The following is a 25,690-nucleotide window of genomic DNA, read 5'->3' on the forward strand; positions in this document are numbered from 1 at the left end:
TGAGGTAACCCAGATTCAGAAAGACAGACATGGTATGTACTCACTCCTAAATGGATATTAGACATAAAACAAAGGATAACCAGACTAGAATCTACAGCTCCAGAGAAGCTAGGTAACAAGGAAGACCCTAAGGGGGACACATAGATTGCCCTTGAAAAGGGAATTAAATGAGATCCCCTGAGTAAACAGGGGTGAGGGGAGTGGTAAAGAGAAGAGATGAGAACATGAGAGAACATGAGGACACTGGATGGTTGAGGGAAGAGAGGGACAGAGAGAGAGTAGTAAAAAAGATTTTTTTTTCCTTTTGAGACAAGGCTTCTCTGTAGCTTTGATGCCAGTCCTGAAACTAGCTCTTGTAGACTAAGCTGGCTTCGAATTCACAGAGATCTGCCTTCCTCTGCCTCCCAAGTGCTGGGATTAAAGGTGTGTGCCATCATCACCTGGCTTGTAAGAGAGATCTTGATATAGAGAGCCATTATGGGGTTAGGGAGAAACCTGGTGCGAGGCAAATTCCTAAGAATCTACAAGGATGACCCCAGCTAAGACTCCTAGCAACAGTAGAAAGGGTGCCTGAACTGGCCTTCCCCTGTAATCATATTGGTGAATACCCCAACTATCATCAGAGAGCCTTCATCCAGTAACTGATGGAACCAGATGCAGAGATCCACAACCAAGCAACAAGCCAAGTTCCAGGAATCCAGTCAAAGAGAGGGAGGAGGGAAGATATGAGCAAGGGAGGTCAAGATCATGATAGAGGAATCTACAGAGACACCTGAACCAAGCTTGTGGAAACTAATGAACTCTAGACCAACAGCTGTGGAGTCTCCGTGGTACTGAACTACATATATAGAAGACAGTGATGAAACTTGGATTGTCTGAAGGGCCCTTGGCAGTAGGACCAGGATCTATCCCTGGTGCATGCATGAGCGAGTTTAGAGCCCCATCCCTATGGTGGAATGCTATGTTCAGCCTTAATGCAGGAGGAAGAGGCTTGGTCCTGCCCCAACTTAATGAGCCAGACTTTGTGGACTCCCCATGAGAGCCCTTACCGCTTGGGGGGACTGGATGAGGGGAGACATGGGGGAAGGTAAAGGGAGACAGGAGGAGGAGTGTGATGGAAAATTGTGGTTGGAATGTAAAATGAAATTTAAAAATAAATAAGTATTACAAAAATAAATAAAATACAAAAGCCTTATTTGCACTTGACATTTGTCTATGAAATAAACATTTATTTCAAAATGTAAAAATAAAAGAAAATAAAACATTATCAACAACCTATTAAGAGAGAATTTGGAAATTTTAAATGGAAAATCAACTTTCTCCTAATAGGTTTGTTTAGAATACCATTTTTAGAATGATTATAACTGTACCTTTTCAGATTACACAAAAATTTCTAAATTGTAAATTAACTTATATAAATTAGATGTTATTCCACCAGATTTTTTTGCATATGCTTTACCTCTCATGTTTCTAATAAGAAGTGGAAAATAAAACCGATTCTTTCCCTCTCAGAGTGTGATTAGATCATTTAGAGTCACCATTAATTCATAAGCCCATGTGAAATCCGTTTATTCAGCCAATAAATACTTATTGCACACTAAGCATTATTCTAAGCACTGGGAAAAACAGCAAAAAAGAAAAAGAAAAAAGAAAATGGAGTTCTTTTTTTTTTTTTATGAAGAGTCAGTCTAGATTAGAAAAAGAAACAATAGACCAGTGAATAAGAAAAACATCTAGTATAAGAGATGGTAACATGTTATGGAGGAAAATAAGGCAAGAAAACAGGATGTACTGGGTAATTAATTACAGTTGAAAGTTGAAACATTTAAGCTAATATGTAAGGAAGTAAGAGGAAACCAAATAGATACCTAGGGAATAGCATTCTAGACAGAGAATGCAGTATATATAAAGTCCCTGATATTGAAACAAGCTTTTGATATTTGCATAGACATATCAGTGCAAGAAAGATTTAAGCTTCAACTGACTTTTTGGATAGGACAAAGTCCCTTCCCCAAGTTCTGAAAGAATCCACCCCATTTTGTATGACCTGGGTTAGTGGTGGCTAAATGGAAGTAAGTATGGTGGTTTCAGATCCAGCTCATGTAGTTGAATTTAACATGTCTAGGTGAGAACACAGTCAACTGTAGTTCCCATGTGCAGTACAGAGACTGGGGTGAGGGATCAGACATTGAATTGACCCTCAGTGTGCCCATTCAATCATGCAGATTAGTGGCTTGGTTAGTTGGCTAAATGATTGAAGAACTAAATGTCTGAAGGCTCAGTCAAGCTGTAGGTGTCCCATGGCAGACACAGCAGACAAAGCACAAGTAAAGCCAGCCTGACATCTCAAAGAGTCAAAATATTGGCCTGTTGACACACTGCCCTTGAAGCCAAGAAACCACAAGTTGCATTTTTTCCAACAGAAACCAATATTTGAAAATCTTGACAGAGATAGAGTTAAGGAGGAGACGAGAGAGAAACAGAGAGAGAGAGAGAGAGAGAATCAAGAGATGTAAAAGAATTTATGATACACTCTTTCAAATAGCAAAATATCTCCAGATTCATTGCATAACCGTCCTGGGGACAACATTAAAGCATGAGTTTAAAAGCAGGCACATGTTAGTGTGGTTATTTCATCATTGGATGCAGATATAAGGTACACCGGGCCTCTTTAAATTGGCATGCTCAATCCCAAACAGGTGACCTCACAATTAAAAATTATAGGCACACCTTTAATTTCAAGACTCTTGCAATAATAGCAGCAAATGACACAGTTTTCCTCATAAACACTACATCCAAAATGGCAAAAAAGCATTACTCTAAACCAGTGTTTTTAAACCATTTGTTGGTTCATTTCAATAGTGAAACATCGATGACTCCTGTACTTTGGTTCTTTTCAGAGAGTTATGAGAAATCTTGGGTATGATTCACCTTCAGTCCTTTTCCAGTAAGAAAATAAAGTTATTGATTACCAAAGATTAAATCTTTCCATTAAAAAAGTGTTTGTTATTTGCTCTTGCCCTTTCTGAAAACTCTCCAGTGATGTCATCTTCAAATATAATTTTGTAACTTTGATTCAAGAATGCCACATGTCAAAGGCTGGCTGTGATCACAAGCACCAGGGTCAAGCCAGCAGTCTTTCATCACACAAATCAGGCTGATCTTGGCCTTTGCTGGCTTAACTAAAGGCACAGAGTGGAAGCCAACTTAAAAAAAAAATAATCTATCAGAGCACAATGTCATTTGTCTAGAATGAAAAGATTCCTATCCCTTCCTCCTCATGATATTTAAAAAAAATGTTTAAAGACTTCTTTATATACAAAGACAGCGGTAGGGGGAAATGCCTTGTGTTTGATTGCAAGAGAATCTATTCTAATTGGCTAGAAAATTATTGAAGCTGAGAGATCCTCATGAGTTTGGGTATAAATTTATATTACAAGATGGGCATGATTGTGGGCCCCTGTAATCCCAACACTTGGGAGGTAGAGGCAGGAGGATCACAGCAAGTTTCATTATGTTCATTTTACAGTTGAGGAATCGTAGTCTTAGATGAACAGTAATTTGCCTGAGGCCATTCAACTAGTAAAGAGATTTTTACCTGGCCTACTGGGCTCTAAAACCTCTGAATAATTCAATGCATTAAACAAATGCAGAGACGGCTATAGACTCATTCTTTAAGGTCCATAGATGTTTTCCAGTTGACCCAAACTGGAAGCAAAGAAAAAAAAATGTTTGTAGATGCTCATGAGAACTTTGAAGTCCCTAAAGATGCAGTCCGGAATGATTTTTCATGTCAATGAATCCACAGGGTACAAAGCAGCTGGGCTCACAAAATTCTACAGTTCTGAGCCCTGGCGCAAATACAGTGCCTCTAAACTTTAGAGTCTAAAGGAACACACAGCAGGGCTCTCTAAGATGCAGTCTTGAAAACATCCATCTCTTGAGTACATACTAAGAGTTTCCTCATCCCCTTCCTCAGAGGAAGCTCCCTGGAACTCATCCTTACTGCCTACTAAATGCTAATATCCCCTTTTCACAGTATCATGACTAGCACTCTATAGATGCAATTTCAGTACTCCACTTCAGGTCCCAACAAAGACAACAAGGAAACCATGGTTTAAATGGTTTGCCTGGAACAAGCTACTAAACAGATAATCCTCCACAGCATTCAGGATATATATAGTGACCTTATTTCCTCTCACACGCTTCCTGGTGTGGGAGAGCTGTTTAGTTTTGAAATCATCTTGTGACTATTAATAATACTGAATTCCCATGACAAGGAATGAGAAAAGCAAACTCTGGGGGTGCTTTGAGGGCATTCCACTGGTCAAAGTGATTAAAAGTGGTCAGAATTCATTAAATATGTGTCTACATCTTTCTAAACTAACAGAAAAGCACTAAAGATGGAACTAAGTGGCTCATTTTGTGGGTGGGAAACAGTGTTTTAGTTATTTTCAAATACTTCAGTCTATGCTCTGTAACTGTACCCTTTCCCCACATTAAACACCAGCTTAGCTAAAGAGAAGGCTGTTCTGGCCTTTCTACTCCATCTAAGACATCTTTAGCTGTCACACTTCACATGACTGAAATGAGCCAGTGAGTGAGACACGAACCAGGCTCAGTGCAGCCTGAAAATGGACTTCAACAGCTGAAGAATCCTCTCGCTTTTGTTTTCTCTACTCTAACTTTTCAATCAAGTCAATAAATATACTAAGCTTGAGTATGGGTCAAGGCATGCAGAATTTAGCCTGCCATAAAAGTTTCTTTGAATTCATTCCAGAGTCTCCAGATGTTCGTGATGTTGGATCTAGACACTCCGAAACAATTAGCAAAGGTGGCCCAGGAGAGGTCCAAAGTGGCCGGCTGAAGATGAGACAGTCCTTTCCTATCCAGAGCAGTGGTGTTGAGCAGGTGGAGGGGCACCAGCCGGCTGGCTTCTGGATAGGGGTCCCTGTCAGGGACGGTAGGCTGCGAAGTCTCTCGCTGGAGCATAGGGCTGGTAATGCTTGCGTGTGGGCCCGAGTCTCCGGGGCGTCATGTTCATGTAGTCACTCTGAAGGAGTCTGTTCCTTCTGCTATTTGTCTGCAGAGGAAAGAAGTCAATAAGGAAGGACTTAGAGGAGCTATTATGGGAGAGGTCCTAAGACTTTAGGGTTAGTTATTCAGAACAGCAGCTGCCAAATGACCCTAAGAAGTAGCATTGGATTGTGATAGAGATTAAGCAAAAGCTGGCTGCCAGTCTACTAAAAATCTACAGGAAGCTGATTTATAGAAATGGGCCCATTTACTCACAACGTTGTCACCTAATCAAAAGTCCAAGAGCATACTTAAGAACATATTACCATCACATTGATCTAGCAATGATGCTTTGGATCCCCAGTCAAAAACTTGGTCAAGATTTGAAGTAAGTAAACTCCAGGTTCAGGGTCATTCCTTTTTCTCTGCTCCTGGTAAAATTTCAACCAGATGTTGCTAAGCCTGGGGAATAGTGGTGGCAATTAACTATCATTGATATTTAAATGCCCTTCCTTTCTGGATAAGTTAAGCATTTCTACTTTAATCATCCATTAAGTAAGTTGTTTTTCCATAATTAACCAGAAAAATCTTTCATTCCTTTCAGGATCTGAAATAATAATAAATTTATGTCAGCAGAGACCAAATGAATGAGGTTTTCTAGTTCTGATTACTATGTTCCTATTCCATGTGTGTGTGAGTGTGTGTGTGTGTGTGTGTGTGTGTATTCTGCAGAGGCAATAATGTCACCCACCACTATTCCCCAGGCTTAGCAACAAAAGCAGAAAGCCATGTGGATTGTCTATTATGGAATTCTATTATAGATTTTTTTACTGTGAAAAAAAAAGAATGCCTATTTCTAAACACATAGGTCCTATGCACTAAGTATGAGTAACAAGCTTTCCCAAACAGATAAATGAGAGGGTAACGATAGCCTTGGCTTTCTTTCTACACCCAGAGGCTTTGGGTAAGCACTGATGCTACTCAGGTAAGCATCTCAGCACTGATGTTAACCTTTAGGGTTTCCTTACTGACCCCCAAACGCTAATCCTTGCCAGTGGATAATCTAGTGAAACTATAACTTAAAGAAAGGACTCAATGAGAAAGGTGCCATGACTGAAGACCTCCAAGTTACACACAAAGATAAAGAAAACCTGTTACAATCAATTCCCATGCTTACCACAAAACCATTATCAGATAGAGGGTTTTGTTTATATCATCCTGACTTTAAACTAGAAATGAATGGGAACTCAATCTGGAATCTACAGTGCTCATGTGCACCCACAATATGTGTGTGTATGTGTATATGTGTGTTTGTGTGCGTAGAGTACCCACCTCCTGTGTCTGCACATGGGTGCCACTCTACCTTTGCCCTTCCTTACAACTCTACCCACTTGTTTCCTAGACAAGGCAGCAACAAACAGGGCATACAGAAACCATGTACTCAAATGGTCATGAATGTAGTAGATTCCAACCCTAAACACAGATTAACCACACATTGTAGTACACATTGCCAAAGAGCATGCTAAAAACAACCAAACAAACATAACCTTCCTCTAAGCTCAAGAAGGGAAAGAAGTTTGACAGCTCCTCAGAGGGAATCCAGAACTGAGAGCAACAGGTGGCAGCCTGAGAAGCGTTCTCTTTACTCAAATGCCCACAGCGGGTCAAGTACAGAGACAAACTGAAGCTGCTCCTAGGAACCCACACAGCCTAGGAGCATGTCATGGGGTCTCAGGAAGCTCTGGGAAACAGTTGACACCTACCAAGGCACACTACTGAGCAGCCAAAATAGGATCGCAGAAAGTGGTTAAGCTTACTAAGATTCTTATTGATCAAACAGTAGAAAGAGAGAAAGATGAACCCAAGGTAAAATTGTTACATTGTTCTGTGAAATGTAAATTATTTTTACATGCTCTATTTGGTCAGAGAGTACAAAGACCTGGGTTTGAGGTCCAAATAAGTGATGTTCTTATTAGACAACCTGGGTTGACTCCCAAAAGCCACAGATGACAAGACACTTCAAGCACTAAGACTATCCAAGTCACAGTGACCTTCTGAGATAAGCCAAAAACATCTCTCTCAAGGCAGAAATGAAACTTACAAGGAATTATGGGACTGCCAGAGAAAAACTCAAAACATTTCTGATGTCTGTTTTGAAATGTGAGTTGTTTTAACTCATTGAAAGTGAGAAGCTTCTTTTGTTATTTTGGATGATTCCAGTCACTCAGTAACTTAGTGTCTCATTTTAGGAGCTGGTTTCTAATGCGTATTTACCATCAGTTTTAAAATGGTTCCTGTGAGACCACTGAGAGCTAAAGCAGTTCCCAAAACTACTGCCCACGAAGCTAGTAAACTCCTTTGACCTGGGTCAACATACAACAAGGGAACCCCTTTCCTGGAAGAGTATCCATAGGGCCACTGCACCCGGCCTTCAAATTAGAAAATTGAAGTTCTCAGAGACTTTGAAAGCCACACAGCAAGCAAGAAAGCCAGTGGTTGAGAATTAGTAAAACCAAGCCAAACCTTAGGATTCTAAAATCATTGGCAACCACTGTAGAGCTACAAGATAGCAGGAATGCATGTTCAGAACTCCAGAAGGGAGAAACTTCTAAACGGATACCAGAGGTAGGACTTGAACAATATTTTCCTGTAATTTATATCATAATTGAACAACTTATAGAAGCCAAACTAGGCAGATTCCAAAGACAATAGAAAGAATTCTCAAACACTATGTTCCCTTACTGTGTAGAAGTTATAGATCAGTCAAAAGGTAGCCTGGCAAAGATCCATCTGTCCTCTGTGGTCTTGTGAATACAGAAATATGTGAGGAATACTAGATATGAAAATAATTTAAACCGAAGACTGGATTATAGAACTTGGTGACTTAAAATTAAGGTTGTCCTGTCCCCATCCCAACAATATAGTAAAAGTAAGATAACATTTCAGGGCCTGACTTCCAGAAGTCCCTGACTGTACATTGCTCAGTTAAATATATATATTTATAATGCCTTGAAATGGGTATCATATTTCAAGCAGGCTTAGTTAGGTCTTTATTTGGTTTCTATGAGGGTTACCTATTTAGTATCAGGTCCAGCCCAACTTGGCCATATGTTCCTGATAAGGGGAGTGCAGGTTGAGGAAAGAAATAGAAAAGAGACAGAAGATAGAGTTGGGAGACTTCCAGTAAATACAAAAAGCCATGAGTCCATTGCTCACAATCCTTCTATGCCCCAATCAAAAGGGGAAGGCACAAGACTCCCATGATACAAAGAATAAACAAGCATAATAACCTCCTTACATCTCAAAACACCCAGTAACCTCACCCTAAGTCAAACATCCCGTTGTCTGACTTTTGAGGGGCAAAGCATCCAGTAGCCACACCTTTGGTCAAATGTTCTGTTGTCCATCCTTGAGGAGAAAGAATAGGTTTGAACTCTCTGACCTTTAATCAAGATGGAATGAAAAAGCATGGGATAAAACCAGACTCGCTGAACATAGCGGACAATGAGGAATACTGAGAACTCAAGAACAATGGCACTGAGTTTTGATCCTACTGCATGTACTGGCTTTGTGGGAGCCTAGGCTGTTTGGATGTTCACCTTACTAGACCTGGACGGAGGTGGGAGGTCCTTGGACTCCCCACAGGGCAGGGAACCCTTACTGCTCTTTGGGCTGATGAGGGAGGGGGAGTAGTTTGGAGGAGGGAGAGGGAAATGGGAGGCAGTGGTGGGGAGGAGACAGAAATCTTTAATAAATAAATAAATAATAAAAAAAGATGGAATGGATACAAAACTGTAGGTCTTCACAATTTAGTGACAGAATAAGCATTCATTAAATCCTAAGTGTTCTTAATAGCAGATGGGTTGAGAACAACAAGAGAAATAGCCCTTTCATCTTGCACACAGCATATATTTCTTATCAAATAAATTACATGCATATTCTGGGAAAAAATTCAGAATCATGTGAAGTTAATACACAAGCCATTCTGTTCTTTGTACAGAAAGAGGTTTCAAAGAAAATCTTCAGATAATCCTTGCTAAGGTTGTTCCTTCCTAACAGTGAATGTATTCATCAAAATGTGTTCAAAAGAGAGAGGGAAGGATGGCTCAGAGGTTAAGAGCACTGGCCTCTCTTCCAGAGGACCCAGGTTCAGTTCCCAGCACCCACATGGTAGCTAACAAACACCTGTAACTCCAATTTCAGGAAATTTGATACCCTCTTTTGGCTTCCATAGGCACCATACACACACACACACACACACACACACACACACACACACACAAAGTGATGCACAAACAGGCAAACACTCATACACATAAAATTTAAAAATTTGAAATATGTTCAAAAGACAGACACAGTGTCACACACCTATAATTCCAGCACTTGAGAGGCCGAGACAAGGCCAGTCCGGACTGCTTAGCAAGTTCCAGGCCAAGATGGGCCACTAGTGAGATATTGCCTCAGAAAAATGAAACAAATAAAAAATTCTTAAGCTTGGATCAAAAATTCCACATTGAGAAAGGTGGATATATATACCAACCTTCTTTCAGAACCATCTGCAGAGGCTGGTAAACTCTATTCAGTGGGGAGAGCTCCAAACAGTCTCCCTCCCTTGATGCTCTCATAATGACAGTGCCATACTTGGCCTCACACACTGCAACTGCTTCACAAGAGGCAGAAAATAGGACTGACATAAATAGATTTGTTTCCTTCTGGTTTGAATACACAATTTCGGCAGCCTACTTTCTCCTGATTTTTTGACCCTGAGCTGAAGCTGTTCATTGGTTTCATTTCTTAGCTTCCTGATGAGGTTTAGATTTTTATACTTTATGTTTCTATTTATGTGTATGCTTTATATGCAATTATTATATTGCAAAAATAAGGATAAGAAATTTAACTACCCTCTAATCGCCTACTCTTATATCCCCATTTAGTTTCTAATTCTTCCTGGCCACTTAGTGCCTTCTAGAAAACAGAACTCACATCAGATCATTACTCCACATAAAGTCGAACAGTCTAAAGAAAAATATCATCTATCTCAACGTTGCAGTAGAAAAGATGCAGGCAGGATTCTTAATATAGTCAGAGTGCATGTGCAGAGAAGTTACATAAAAGCAATGTTGCTTCTCTTACCCAGATAATATAAAGAGCCACTGTCACTAGCAAGCCATAACAAAACAGGACTCCAGCAGCCCCGACCAGTGCCCAGAACAGCCTAGGAGTTGTCTGATCACGACAAAGATGTTTCTCTGAAAAACATAACAGAGTAGATTAAAGACTTCTGTCCTGAACATCAGAGAAGAATTTGAAAGTACTAAAATATGCAAACTATTACCAGCATGGATGCTCTAGTGTTGCTATTTTGGAACGTATTCAAGCCCACCTCTGATCTCAGCATGCAGCATACAGCACTGAGGTTGGAAACCATTGCTTTGGAGTGGCACACTGGTGACAGTGAAGTCGCTGGATCTTGCTGAACATTGTGCAATTCAAAATGGCAATTTTCAATGACTTTAACCTGACCCCATCCCCTTGCCCCCATCAGAAGGTAATTTATCTATACACTAAACTCTATCTTTGAAATAAGTAAAATGATATAAATGTTTTTAAACCCTAAGAAAAACCACCAGCTTAACATGGTAGTCAGAAACCCAGCCTGGAAAAATTACAAAGACAAATGTCTGACTCCAGCTCCAACAGGTTATCTGAAGCTGACTGAGACACACCACATCTCTAGTGTCAGAAGAAGTGGGAAAACAAGCAGCTCTATTGAAACTTACAGAAAATTACAAATAGGAAGAATACTTCATAGTTGATTGAAATGCATAACATTGAAAATAATTGAAAGCATTTTTATTTACAAATTATTTATAATTAAGTTGTAATAAAAATACATAAATAAAAAGAATACAAACAATACTCTAGTCCATGAAGTTTTAATCCTGGCTACACATTAGAATTATCTGACAATATTTGAAAACATTATCTATTTCACCTTTCTCAAGCCGTATTGATTAAGTCAGAAACTCAAAGTTGAGTGTAAGTATTTTTCAGTTTACCTGCTTACGTTTCAAATATACAAAAAAGGTTGAAAGCTGATAAATACATAATCAGTAGTATCTTTTCCAGTTCTCCTAAATGTGTATATGTGTATGTATACACACAAAATACTAGCCTAAGTAGTATATCATTTATATGGAAGAAATGTTTTGTTCTTGGCTTCCAAAATAACATATCGTTTTTATCCTTTGACTTAATCCAATCAATTATTTTGCTTGAGCAATATTGATATTAGAAATCTGAATTCTCCCATTAATTGCTTCTATCTTTGCCAGAACACAAAAGCTACTCTGACGTATTAAGATAATATTTTTCCTTGTTTAGTATTTGATTTTTCTCAATGACAGTTTTGTTCTGGCCTAAAAGAAAATGCATTTATTGCAATTGTGCTAGAATTGAATATAAAATGGAACATGTTTTCTTATTTATCACTCTGTGGAAAAGAAAAGCTATAATATAGGCATATACATAATAATCTACCTGGCCTCTCTCAGTTTTATATGTTGATGCCAATAACCATATCTCAAGTTTAAGAGTCCTATTATTTTTCTCCCCAGTGACTAGATAGAACATAATCTCAATATAGACGTAGTACACTTATTGCTACTGATTCATGAGTACTGCTTCATCATATTGAGTTTGGGGCTATTAAAAAGTTGGTTAACTTACCCAAGATTACAAATTTAATATCCCCTAAATTTCTAATTCAGCATCCTTTCCATGTTTTGGAAAATGGAAAGAAAGCTAATGGAGGAAGAACATGATCACAAAAAAAAAATTAATTTGTTATCCAACCCATTCTTCCTGAGTCCTGATCCATCAGGCTATGCTTCCTCTTAGAGGACTCTGTGTTCAATTTTATACTTGATCTTAGCCAAAAGGCATTAAAAAAATCCAGGCTAGCATTTTAATGACAAATTTTTTTCCTGACATGACCTACTTGAATCGAGAATAATCTTACAGGTTCTATTCCCATGGTCTGTAACTTCTTCCCTCATTCTTCCACATAATGTCAGTGAGAAAGGCACAGGCATTCAAAATATAAGCTGAAATTATTTCTAAAGTAAAAGGAAAACAGGTTTAAAAATTATTTGTCTTTAGTCTCAGATCATTGGTGAGTGTTCTGGCCTCACCATTTACCCCAACCTTGAGTTCAGCATTGCCAAACACAAGTACAGTTACCTTTCACGTGAATAATCGTTCCATTGCTCTTCTCATTGTCTAGGTAAGGAGGAGGGTACATGACCTCAACTCTGCAGAAGTATATATCTGTTTGATTGACGTGCAGATTCCGGAGGTAGAATGTCACTGTTTCATTGTTCAAATTCCCATCACAGGTGAACCCCACATTTGAGTGAATCTGAAGCTGAGAGGTGAGATTCCCATTCGCAACACAGACTTCCACATCACTGTTCACTCCCTTGTACAGTGATGCCCGGAACTCCTTCAAGAGTAGGTTGTGAGAATACCTGCAGCTGAGGGTGACGTCATTGTTATCCACCACAAGCATGGGTGACTGTTTCACCAAAATCTTGTTTTCTGAGGAGGGAAAAGTTTTAGTTACAATGTAAGAACAATAATTCTCTTGTCCTGAAATCAAAAGGAATTAGTCAACTTTATAGATCTCCAACCAAATCTCCTGACAGATAAAAGATATGTCTTCTTGGAGTGATCAGTATACCAAAAGTTTTAAAGTTTATATTTTGATTATGTTGGCATCCTTTTGTGAAAGGGAAAACGGAGCATGTTTCCACCCAAAACATGGCAAAATGTGACCCTTCTGTCATCACTGAGCTATGCACTAGAAATTTTTTAATCAAATTGAGATTCCTAAGATGTTAATCAGGTCTTAGGTTGACTTCCTGATTAAGTGATATGCTTGGAAGCAGCCTGAAAACCTGACACTGGTGCCCAGATAAATTTGTTTTCAATCATGTGACAGGTTTCTATAAAGGGATTTAAAACTTTCAAAACATTTTGACTTTGTAGGATAAAGAGGTGCAGAAATCTGTAGTTCTGTAGTGTTGCCTTTAATTTTTCTTCCATAGCAAATTCAGAGAACAGGCTCTCAAGAAACTTGCATGTTTGTTGTCTTACATCAAGAGAAGTTCTACCTTTGTGCAATAAACAATCAAAGATTTAGATATTATCTCATTCAGTTTCTCACTTCAAAAGCAAACTAAATGAAATCACATTATCAACTCTATTAGGGAGGAGACCACATTGATACCATTTTCCAGTGTATCCCCATTTCACAAAATATAATTACATTTTAAATATTGTGTGGAGGGTGAAAGACAACTCGCAGGAGTTGGTTCTCTCTAATCAGAAATCAGGCTTGGCAACAGGTGCCTACAATGTCTTTAGCTCTATATTCATTTTTCTAAACAAGCAAGCAAACAAACAAAGAAAACAAAACAACAACATATAAAAAAAAAAAAAAAACAGGTCTCATTCTGTAACCCTGGCTGACTTAGAACTCACTACACAGATCAGGTTGGCATAGAAACTCAGATTCACCTACCTCTGCTTCCTGAGTGCTGGAATTAAAAGTGTGGGCCACCATGCCTATATATTCCTTTGGGAGGGGGTGGCCAAAGGGGGGTGAATGAGGTCTGGAAACATGAATGTTCATTTACAGTCATTGAAGAAATGGTGAATAAATTCAGAACTGAAACCAAAAGCCATACCACATAGATAGCTGACCCCTTACACTTGGAGACTCAACTTCACAGATCAAAGACCTTACAACCTTTTTCTGAAACATAACTTCAGTTATTTAGAAGTAAACACATTGATATTTTTCTGTGAAAGAAGTTTATTATAAATAAAATCAATTTTTGCTGGGGGCAAGCTAATAATTACCTATTTATGATTTTTTTTTGTTGTGAACCTAGCCTTCACAGTTGAGCAATATCTTAAGCCCACTGTTTACAATTTTTAAAAGGTTATTTGTACCCCAAAGCCAGATAGAATTGGAAGTTGTTAAAAATAAAATTTGTTGTTTAATCTGGAATTGAATTCATGAACACAGATGGGGTTTTCTTTCTTGTTTGTTGTATAATTATCAGTATTTCTGTACATCGAAAATCTTAAAAGAAAACCCATATCCATGCCTTTTACTCCCAGAAATTCTGATATATTTTGTATAAGTTAAGATGTGGTTAGTGTTGGTATTGGTGTTTGGAGTAACTTTACTGAAGTGTAATTCACAAACTGTAAAGTTCTCCTTTTAAAGACTAATAGTCCAGGAGTTGTGAGTATCCCTCTACTATCTGTAAAGTACTTTCATTACATGAAGAAGATGCTCAGTGGCTGCCACTTCCCATAATTCTCTTTCAGCCTCGGGCAACCACTCATTTACTTCTTGTCTCTACTTGCCCATTCAGGCCATTTCATATGCATGGAATCATAGCATGTGTGCCATTTTGTATATGGCTTCTTTCAGTTAGCAATTATCAAGTTTCATCCATGCTGTAGGAAAGTATCAGAACTTTATTCTATGGCGAGATAATATATTGTGTCAATATAGTCAACATTGACTCTTGTGAACAAATGCTACTATGGGCATCTGTGTAGGAGTTGAGAGGGGGGAACGAAAAGGGAAAGGAGAAGTCCTAGAATAAAGACTCCAGTGTCCATTTAGTGATTCCTGTCTGATTCAGCAGGTGACATCTTCCCAAGACTCACACATCAGAGAGAAAACTGATTTCCCAAACATGAATTCCTTGGGCAGGTCACAGTCTAGGAAGAAAGAAAAATGTATAAACAGATAACTAATTTTGACACAGTAGACAGAGACCTACAGGTTCTGGGAGCAATTGAAGAACCAATTGCAGATTCTGTACACATGAAGACTGCTGTTCTGGGAGATAAAGGATGATGCCCACATTGACTATCAAATGTTTCTCAAGTAAAAAGTTAGCCTTGATAAGACGTGTCCTCAAGATGGGGTGGTGGGGTAAGTGTGTGCACGTTGAAACTAAAAATGAGATGGTGAAGTGGGGAGGAAAAAAGAGAAAAAAACAGCAAGGAAAAGAGTATGACACTCTGGAGAGAATTACAACTACCTCCACTCTTTCTGACCAAGGGTTAGGAAAGACAAGAGTGGAAAAGCAAGCGTTGCCCACCTCATCAGAGACCTTGGTCCCTCTCCTCCCAGTGATGGAGACCTAGTGAAGGCTTTGAAGCAGAAAAGTAGGTGAGGTGAGTGTAGTGTTTTCACTTATGGAGATCACTTTAGCAAAAATGGAAGTAGTACTTTGGAGTGTGCAAGAGTGAAGGTATGGAGAGTAGCCAATATTCAGTTGTCTTCTGGGTCAGGGGTGAGAAGTGTTTACAGGCTAATGCTTACACAACTTGACAGTGATTCAGGTCTGGTTAAAGAGAAAAGGAAGATTTTAAAATGACTTCCTCAGCCTCACAGACGAAGGAAAAAATATCTATTTTTTCTTTTTTGCCCACACCTCTTCTTCACCCATTTTTTTCTACTTCATTGCAGTACCAGAATAGACAGATCCAAAACCAAAGAAAGTTTGGACATCTGGACTATAAAGAAGACAGGTTTGCAGCCTTGGGGGTCATGACACGGAGTGGAAACTTTCAGAAGGAAGAGGCAGCAGTCATTCTCTGAAACGGTTTTTCTTCACGTGGAGTAATATAACGACTAGAGCTAGCTTTTTCTTCTTCCCGTCATGGGGCCTCTGAGCTCAAGCCTCAGCGTGGTTGGGGTTGTCTGATTTCTTCTGAACCCATTTGATCTCAGATTAAAAATCAAGAACATTCTCACCAGAAACCCAACGGCTCCTGTGTCAAGACTGTTTGTTACATGCCACTGTTCTGGTAACACAGCCTGCCACTGAGCAAGGAAAGGGAAAATATTTCATTTTGTGGCTGTGCCAGAATTTTGTTGGGAAAGAGTTTGAAAACATCTATGAAAAAGGCGGGCAATTCATCTGTTAATGTTTATTATGTATTAACATTTTTAAATTAGCTGATGCTTAAAGAGAGACACTATATTTGAGGTAATTTCTTATTTTATGCTAATATGTGGCTAACTGCTTCCTGGCATAAAATTCAAGCTGATGAAACCTCTTTTTTTTTTAAAGTTAATATCCTTTCTAGGATTTGGTCTCACTTGAATTTATTCCAGTGATTTAAAAAGTCCATGTGAGAAGCTATCTGACAGGACTTCAAACTCTACATCTGTTCTGGAGACACACTAAATAAAATAAATTTATGCCTGGTATTAAAGAGAGGTTACAGTTATCCTAATGATATTGACACATAGTTATCCTAATATGTGATCATTGTGGTTTCTAGAACATACAGTACTTCTAGCTTCTTTTAATTTCCCTTAAAATGGAGCATGTGTGAGAAGACACTCCCCTCACGCTACAGCAGTAGAGCACAAAGATTCTGACAAACCAATCAAGTGACAGTGTTCAGCTTGGCTATGGATTTTGGTTGTTGTTGTTGTTTTGTTTGTTTGTTTGGGTATCTGGAAATCTGTGGTGTTTCCAATCACTTAAAGGAATACTATAAAATTCAAGACATACCTAGGCTTAGAATAGCAGTTCTAAACCTGTGAGTTGTGACCCTTTTGGGGTCACATATCAGATATCCTGCATATCAGATATTTACATTACAATTTACAACAGTAGCAAAATTACAGTTATGAAATAGCAACGAAATAATTTTATGAATGGGGATCACCAAAATCTGAGGAACTGCATTAAAGGGTTGCAGCACTTGGAAGATTGAGGATCACTAACTTAGAAGAAACTAGAATGCACTCAGCTTTCTTACACTGGCTTCTATTTGAGGATTTGCTGTTTTTAAATCATACTAGGAATGCCCTTTCTTTCCCTTTGCAAACACTTGATCTATTTTCCTTCTTGTGGGTAATTTGTCGAGGTTACACCTACCAGAAACACTGATACCCTCCCAATTGCATTTGCTTAACACAGTAAAATATTGCTTTGGCTGGTTTACCTCCTCTAACTGGCAGGTTGTTTTGATGAGGAACTTAGTGCTTTGCTTTTCAAAGCCTGTCCTAGCAGCTAAAGGAGCTAAAGGTGTGGAGACAGGAAGCAGTAACCTCAAAACTCTTTCCCTCACAACTCCTGTTCAACAACAGGCAACTGGCAAGATCAGAGATGAGAAGGAACTTGTCTGCAGCCCATGGCAAGGCTGTGAGAGCCGGATTTGTGGTAGAACAAGCTTCTGGAAGGTTGAAAATTAACTGTGTTTCCAAGAGAATGGGTACTTACAAAAGTAACTTCTTTCCTTTGCATAATTCTAAGTGGGTCAAGAAAGAAGTTACTATATTTAGGGACTAAGTCAGCCTCTGTGCAGGTGCTGTGGAGTACAATCTCTAAAGGATAGCTCCTAGCATCAAAGAACCTTGGCCTTAAAAGTTTGCCCCCACACCCACCCCTCCCAACTAAGCCAAATCTTGTAGTTACAAAGAATATGAAGCATAAAGTACAATGTAGGGAACATATTGGCTTAGAATTCATGAGATTGCAAAAGGATTTCAAAGAGTCCAAGGTTCAGAGCAAATGAGTTGTGGACCTCTTTAATACACCTACATGCATATGTAAAATTATGAGTGTGACCTTTAAGACTTGAGATGGAGTCTTCCAACAGATCTTGATCTATAGTTCTGTTCCATCTGCCACAATACATCAAAATTGTAACATAATTTCAGTGCTTTGTTCTCCATCCCCTTGAGGCTGGACTTGGTGAAGAAGCTGGTATTGGAGTTTCAAATGAGAGCCAGGGAGAGCCATTGGATAGTGGGGAAACTGAACGCAAAGAGGCCTGGACCAAAGCAAATTTCACTTTCTCCACCATATTAGTGGAGTACTATATGCAAAAAATTACTCAGCTGGAAGGAACTTGAAGATTATATAAAACCAGTCCCTTACTTATAGAAGAGGCGACTGAAAACTAAAGCAATAAATGACTTTTTTAAAAAACAAGATCACACAAATAACTGAAAAGATAATGTGTATAAAAACTGATGTTCTCCATCACGAATGAACAGAAAAAAAAGACAACTTTGCTCATTCGACAAGACTGAGTTGATTTTGTGCTCATATTTAAAGGAAATGTGTTTCTAACTAGTTCTTCCTTGTCTATGACTTTACTTTCTGTAGTCTCAGTTGCCTATTGTCAACTACAAACCCAAAATATTAAATGGGAAAGTTCAGATATAAAGTCTATAGATTTTGAATTTGCATCATTCTGAGTATGGTGGCGAAATGCAACGTTAGTCACCTAAGGCGTGAACTACCCTTCCCCCCAGTGGTCTGCAGTGCGTGTACTACCAGCACCTCACCAGCTAGTCCTGTAACTTTTCCCTGTTGTCAGATCAACCACCAAGGTAGCTCACAGCTTTTGTTCAATCAACTGCTTTTTTTCTTAATAATGGCCTCCAATGTAAGAAAAGTGATTCCAACAAAACTTCTATACTTAATAAAGAAAGGAGAAGTCAAATGCTGAGGGAAAGTCATGCTAGTTTGCTGCTAACCTCCTACTGCAAAAGCTGCCGTCACGCTGCGTGGCAGGCATGACGAAGATAAGAAGGATTGATTTACAGAATTCGTACCATCAGAGGTTTCAGGTGTCTACTGGGGGTCTTGGAACATGTTATCCATGGATAATAAGGGATAACTATACTCAAAGAGTTTGCTCATCAATTTGAGAGACTGCCTAAAGGTCGTTAGCGAATCTCAGGTGAGGCCTACAAACAATATGTCTCTCATAAATACAATATCCATTTCACCAGCAGTGATTATCCATTGCAGCTATTCTATTTCAGTCTGACTTGTGTACAAAAGGGATGTCAGTCAGCTCATAAAGTCACTTTTCAGTCCAACTTTTAATGAATGAATCCTTAACTAAAACAATATGTTTTAAATCATGTTTAACTTTATAATATTCATTCTTTCCTTTTTATATCATGATCACAGTAGTGAAATAAAATGGCCCACCAAGGCTGGCAGGACTCAAGATTGAAGAATGCACCTGGGAAGCTAAAGAAGATATTAGAAAGATATATAAGTACAACTAGAAACTGATTTTTCCTCTAGGAGTTCTAATGAATTCCATTTATTCTCGTCACACATTTGTATCACATTAAAAAGTGAAATTATAACTTATAACTCTGATTTCTTTTTTAAAAAAATATAATTTAACAGAATATGATGTGTTTGTAACATCTTAGGTAAGAACCAAAAAAAAAATTTTCTACATTTTTGACCATATTGCACTCTGGGGTTTATGAGCCAACTGTGAAGATGCCATTGGCTGCTCTGGTGAACTCTTTTGTTCTGACCACAGAGTTGATTAAGTTACTTTAACATTCCTCCGAGTTTATTTCCTGTTTGGGACGAGGAGGTCATTCAACTTCTAGCCCTCTGACCACTTGCTTCCTTTCAAGCGCTGTATGGCACAGGCTCTCTGATGAGTCAATCCAGAGCTTGCTCTGGAATCTGTAAGTCGAACTGAAGACTCAACAGCTTGGGACTCAGGGAACTCTAGTTGGAAGCTTAGCTCTGTTCAAATATCAAGAGAGAAAGCACAAATGCCCATCAGACTATGGTTTTCACTATTCTCCTTGATCTACTAAAATGGTAAAAACAAACCTGTTAATCACCCACAGCTTTGGATGAGCCCACACTCTGAAATTCATATTATATTTTTTTAATTCAAGTTAAAGTTTCAAAATAACTATGGTCATTTTTTTTCCTCATTTTCTGTTCATTGTTTTCTTGAAATTCTCATTTTTTAAATAAGAAATAATGGTATAAGTAAAGTATTTTTTTGAAAAATAATTTGAGCAGTATGATATACAAGTATGTATATTGTCTGCTTCAGGAGTCCCACAGAATACAGATGGTCTACTCAGTCATGGGTACCAGTCAGTGAGCTTGTTTATAAAAGATGCACGGTTTAAGTTGTGAGAGAACAGAACCCTTGGGAACAGGGAACACCTGTGGTATGCAGAGCACAGCTGTGACCACTCTTAGATAAGAAGAAAGGGTTATGAGAGCCAGAAACATGACAAAGCATGGCTTCTGTTGATAAGAACAAACCAAACAACTAATCTTGTCCAAGACTGTGTATGGCACACCTATCAATTCTAGTAAATGCACTAACTTCTTATCAATAGAACATAAGATTTTTAAACAAAACGTAAATATTGCTCAAACAATAACAAATGATTATAGGTGATAATGAAAACAAAAATAGAAACCTAATAATAAATTTTACTAAATGAGTTACTTTAGAACACCACTGGTCTAAGCCATACCCTTAACTCTGACCAATGTTCTTATACAGGCAAACACAACAATGTAGAGGACTCCTGTCTTTGTCTCTTTAAAATATTGTTGTCCCACATGCAATTGTCAGACAGTAACTCAGGGGTCAAATAGTTTGATACCAAAAGGTCTCATCTGAACACTGAGACATAAAGCTTTCATTTATAAGAGAGAAAAAATAACAGAGTAATTGATGTATACACTCTGAAACAAATTTTGATCAGTCAAAATATTATTCTCTGATATCTTGAACTCTTACATGACAAAATAATTTACTCAGCAAATAAGTCGTAGGCTGTAATATGTTTGTTTCTTTGGAGATGGGAAGATGAGGAGAAATCCTGTTAAGTACACAGTTATATTCCAAGTCCATGGATGATATATGGACTATATAGAGAGTGATTGACAGTCACAACAAAAAGGCTTTGGTCACAGATAGAATGATTCCGGAGGTTTATATACAGAATAGCCTTTAGCTTGACCATGAAGTCTACAGCAAATTTAGATACAGTAAGATTAAAGAAATGACCTTATTGCAAGTGTTTATTAAGAAGTAGCAAAGAATTTAATTAAGGAAAAAATAGGTAAAATGTCTATACCAATCATGAGGGGCCTTTGATGACAAGAAAAGGCACATAGATTTTACCAGGAAGGGAAACAGAAATTCTCTACATTTAAGGTGAAAAAGGAGCCTGCTGGGGTGAGTTAATCCAGCAGTCAGGATTGGTTCACAGTTAGATTAAACACAATTCAGAGACCAGTGAGAGACTGCTGTCCTAACATAGATATGAGCTGGTAAGGCCTGAGTTGGAACGTGGAAGCTGGGATGAAAGGGATGGGCAAAGACAGTGAGCAGGAGTGGAAATTGACCTGAGTTCAAATGATGACTAAAAGCAAGACTAGAGGCCCCAGTGACAAAATTAGGTAAGGTAATAAGTCTATTAGGAGAAAAGAAACCGATGGATTGTTTCAGAAATGTTAGAATTGAAGAATGGATAAAGCCCCCTGAAGAAAGATCAGTAAGAAAACAGGATAGGACTAGAGCTTAAGGAAGCTGATCAGAGGTTGAAATGTACTTAGGTCACCTGTGTTAGGGTGAAGGGTCTTTTTAAGATGCCTAGAAAGTCACTGCCTCTTCTTGCGCTGTAATTCACCCCGCCTCTAGAGCAGAGACACCACTATAGGACTGGAACTCCTATGTCACCTATCATTCATAGGTCAACCATTGTTCTCTTATTCCCTGGAGCCAGAAGCACATCATAGCGGAGCAATTTAATTAAATGGAAGTGGTATTACAATAAATACCACTGAACCATTTGCAAATCAAGGACCCAAAGAGTAGGCAACCTTTATTCACTTTCAAAACAAACATTTTGACAATAATCCAATTTTCAAATCAAAGAAAAACACAGATATAAAAGAACCACTTACATCAATATAATATTTTTAATCACTGTGTTGTATAAGTTTACAAAAGAGATGATTACACAGATGATTAAGTTAGAGTGACTTCCTTAATCTGGCTACCTTCATAAGATGCTTTCTACATGTGCATTTTAATCCAATGGCCAGATCTTGGGAGTCCTGAACCATCATCATTCTGAGCTTTCATTCAAAACAATTATGTAAAGAAGACAACAGAGAATTTGTCTGATCTGCTCTGTTCTCTGTAAATCTTTTACCTTTGAAGAGTCTGTTCAGGGTTATTGTGGTGTACACAGACTCTTCTGGGTAGGTAGCATAGCCTGGAAGTTTGGAAATAATTACTGTTTTAGTCCTTAACTTTACAGTGGAAAATAGGAGTCAGCAAAAGCAAAAATTGCTCCCCAAAACACTGCAGTCATATCTAAGCACATTGGCATTTAAGATCCTAAATAACAAATCTAAGAGATTCCAGAGCTATCTGGGTTGCAGTTCTGTGTGTGTGTGTGTGTGTGTGTGTGTGTGTGTGTGTATTCTCCAATCCAATCCCTTCACGTATCAAATGAGGAAATCAGTGCCTAGACAATGTATATCATGATGCGACAAACTAAAACTTCTAATCACACCTCCCTACCTTGAGAATCCTTACTTTACATTTTGAGTTGGGGGTGACACATAAAGTAAAACAAGCAAACAAACAAACAGAAGACAGCGATGCTAAGATTAACATCTCTAACGGAAACTGGAAGTCTACCCACGATGTTTGTTTGAACTTTGTGATCCTGTTGTCACCCGTGAGCTGAAGTCAAGCCCACTCACACTGTATACTTAGAGATTTGTCCTCTCTCTAGTTTCCTTGTCTCCTTGAGAAAACTGCCCCACCTCCCTTTTTCTTTCCTCCTTCCTCCTTTCTCTTCTAACAGTATCTTCTCCCCCTAGCTCCACAGACCCACACACATACACTCATGTCCAGCTCTCAGCTCCCTTCACATAGCCAACACAATCAAGTCACTGAATCACACCAGTTACCACATCACTGCTATGTACAAAATACCACGGTACATATTTCAGGTGATCTAAGTCCCTGACTGTCTTGCCTTATCTGCTAATTCCCTCTGCCTTGCACTATCTATTTTGTCCCACTCAGTTTTCTCAAATCTTCTGAAGCTTTATCTTCTTTCCTGAAAGCGCTGCCTAAACTCAGAAGTCTGGCTGGCCTCCCTCCTCCAGTCTGGAGCCCTCCCCCCCCACGTCCCTTTGACTTCAATGATGTTCCCTTAGCTCCCTCCCCTCCTCGCTCTGAAGCCAGTACTCACTCCAGCTGCCTGTTAACCAGAGAACCCTGACTTTATGCAACTCACTTCTCCTGCTTCTGTTAATTAGCATGTCATTCCTGTGCCTTCTATTCCATTCCACAGATAAACATTGCTAAGTGCTTTCTTCTTATTCACTTCAGCTGCTTCAAGATACCTTGAAAATCAAGTTTCAACATTTTTATCAGTATTTTAAACAGCACTTTGTTTGACCTGGTTGTACCCTACCTCCCTAGACCTCCAGGGCTGACTTCCAAGAACATGGAACCTATTCCTGACTTGGTTGCCTTACTAATATTCCTTCTTTCTCAGGCAACATGAACTTGGTGAGACCACAAACCTTGAAAGGACACCCTAGACTTTTACATATTCCCTAGCCGTGTGACAGCAAGCTAGTTGTACTTGTTTGACATTTCAGTTTTCCCATTTGAAAATCGGTATAATTATGATAATTACTTCATAGGATTTGGGGGGAGATTGAATGACTTAAATAGCAGAAACCCAAGTGGAACAGTGTCTACAACATAAGTGCAAACTAAATGTTAACTAGAAAGTCTCATCAGTAAAACCATCCATTAAAATCCTACCTATCAACAGCATCAATTCCCAACTCTTCATAAAGACTTATCTTTCTACATTAATTTGTTGTTGTGGGGAGGTTAAAGCAAGGTGTCATACTGTAGCCAGGCTGACATGAAATTTACTGTGAAAGCCACACTAGCCCAAAGCTCATGGTAATCCTCCTGCCTCCGATTCCTGAATACTGGGATTGGAACTGCAGTTCCTACCTTAATCTTGACAAGAGTGCTGCATACTTCTCCATTTTCCATGTTCATTTCCCTTTTCACCAAATATTTGATTATTAGTCCCTGCATGCTTCCAGTATTGTACCCAACACCAAGCTTACATGAGTGAATGAGACAAGAGCCTATTCCCAAGGAGCTTACAGTCCGGTATGCAAAAAAAAAAAAAAAAGTTATCAATCCACAGTATCAATTTTAGGAACTCTGATGAGAAAAGAAGTCACTTGTTTTGATATTTGATATTTTTCAAAGAAAACCTTCAAGTGATAAATAGAAGGGGTATTCCAGACTATGAGGATAGTACACGCAACACCATTAAAGCCTCAAATAGCACGGTGAAGTGAGGTAGAGGAATGCCAACTGTCATCATGTGTCTGTTTCTAGGCTTTGGATCCTATTATACCAAATTTCTGAGCCCATGGTAAGATTGAACTAGTGATACAAGCAAGTCTTGTATGCTATGCCCTTGTGCTTCTTGTCCTTCTCTTCCATTTCCTCAGAATCCAGGAGGGATTAAAATACAAGAGGTCTAATAAATATTTGCTAAAGTAAGCTACTTTACCATTGGACTATCTCTTAACAGATCCGCCGTAAAGGCAGAAGTTTCCTCAAGGAGGTAAATCTTCCAGAGCAGCAGGGCAGCAGAGGAGGACTCACAAGGAAGACAGCTCAGTGTGGGCATAAAGGGGTGGGGGCAGGTGTGTGACACAGCAAAGGATGTTAGAGGTGAGAGTCTTTTATTAGGGCATAAAAGAAATTAGCTTGGATAAATTAAGACAAGATTCCCTAAAGGCATCCAAAAATGCCAAGAAATTTGACAACGTAGTCTTTCTCTAACATCTTCTAGGGACCATCTACACAGTTTTTGTCTCTGCAAATTGAGAAACATCTGTTTTCTCCCACCTCTAACCATCTGTGGTTTATAATTATTTTCCACAATAATGAATTAGTGTAGGTAGAATACTACTCATAATTAACTACAAGAAAAAAATTAAGAACTGTATCATTCTCGTTTTTACTTTATCACATCTTAAAGTGTTTTTTTTTAAGTCTGTCACAGGAACCTGACTAGTGTCATACACATAGAAGAAATTCAATAAATACTTATTGGAGGAGCACACAAATGAGAATCTGTCTTGCCAAAGTACATGAAGAAGCATGCACTGTATAGAAGAGAAACTTACCAGCACCCTGTTTTGGGGCCCCAGGAGTGTCACAGTGGAAGAAAACATTCTCCTCCTATATGGCCTTTCATACCCACACTATATAAAGATAGAATCTATATGTTTTAGATAGATCCCTGCTGATCTAAAATTATATATTAGTAGTACTCAATATTAAAGACAGTTGTCAGATCCCAAACATGCTGCAAACATATCTAAGTGTATGATCTGACTCTTTCTCCCTAAGCAACAAAAATCACAGCCTTTTACTTGATTGCTGATTCCAAAATTAAATTATTGAGGCTGAGAAAAGATCTCAGTTGGTAAAGCTTTGCCTTGCAAGCACGGGGACCCAAGTTCAATTACCAAAACTCACATTCAAAAAACTAAGTGATGGCACGTACACTCGAAGTCCCAGTGCCAAGGAGATAGAGACAGGCATATCCCTAGTGCTTACTGGTCTGTCAGGGAGGCCTATTTGGTAAATTTGGGGGAAGTAAGAGACTTCTGTGCCAAAAAATAAAATAAAATAAACTGGCAGTCAGCACCTGCGAAATGGAATCTGAGGCTGCTCTCTGATT

General features: G+C 38.7%; 1 protein-coding gene across 3 annotated transcripts in view; it reads right to left on the minus strand.

Annotated features, from left to right (window-relative positions):
• Positions 1–1,240: 1,240 nt before the first annotated feature.
• The window catches only part of Cd28 (CD28 molecule), an 82,743-nt gene continuing 58,293 nt past the window's right edge, over positions 1,241–25,690 (minus strand). For all 3 annotated transcript variants that reach the window (XM_050154281.1, XM_050154282.1, XM_050154280.1), the window contains 3 exons: positions 12,259–12,615; positions 10,150–10,265; positions 1,241–5,083 (listed from right to left, as the gene is read on the minus strand). In XM_050154281.1, coding sequence (XP_050010238.1) covers positions 4,955–5,083; positions 10,150–10,265; positions 12,259–12,586 — 573 coding nt within the window. In that variant the 5' untranslated portion in view covers positions 12,587–12,615 and the 3' untranslated portion in view covers positions 1,241–4,954. The remainder of the gene's footprint in view (positions 5,084–10,149; positions 10,266–12,258; positions 12,616–25,690) is intronic.

The sequence above is a fragment of the Alexandromys fortis genome, unplaced genomic scaffold, assembly GCF_014885135.2.
Source record: "Alexandromys fortis isolate MF-2015 unplaced genomic scaffold, M_Fortis_MF-2015_v1.1 scaffold_40, whole genome shotgun sequence".
Classification (NCBI taxonomy): Eukaryota; Metazoa; Chordata; class Mammalia; order Rodentia; family Cricetidae; genus Alexandromys; species Alexandromys fortis.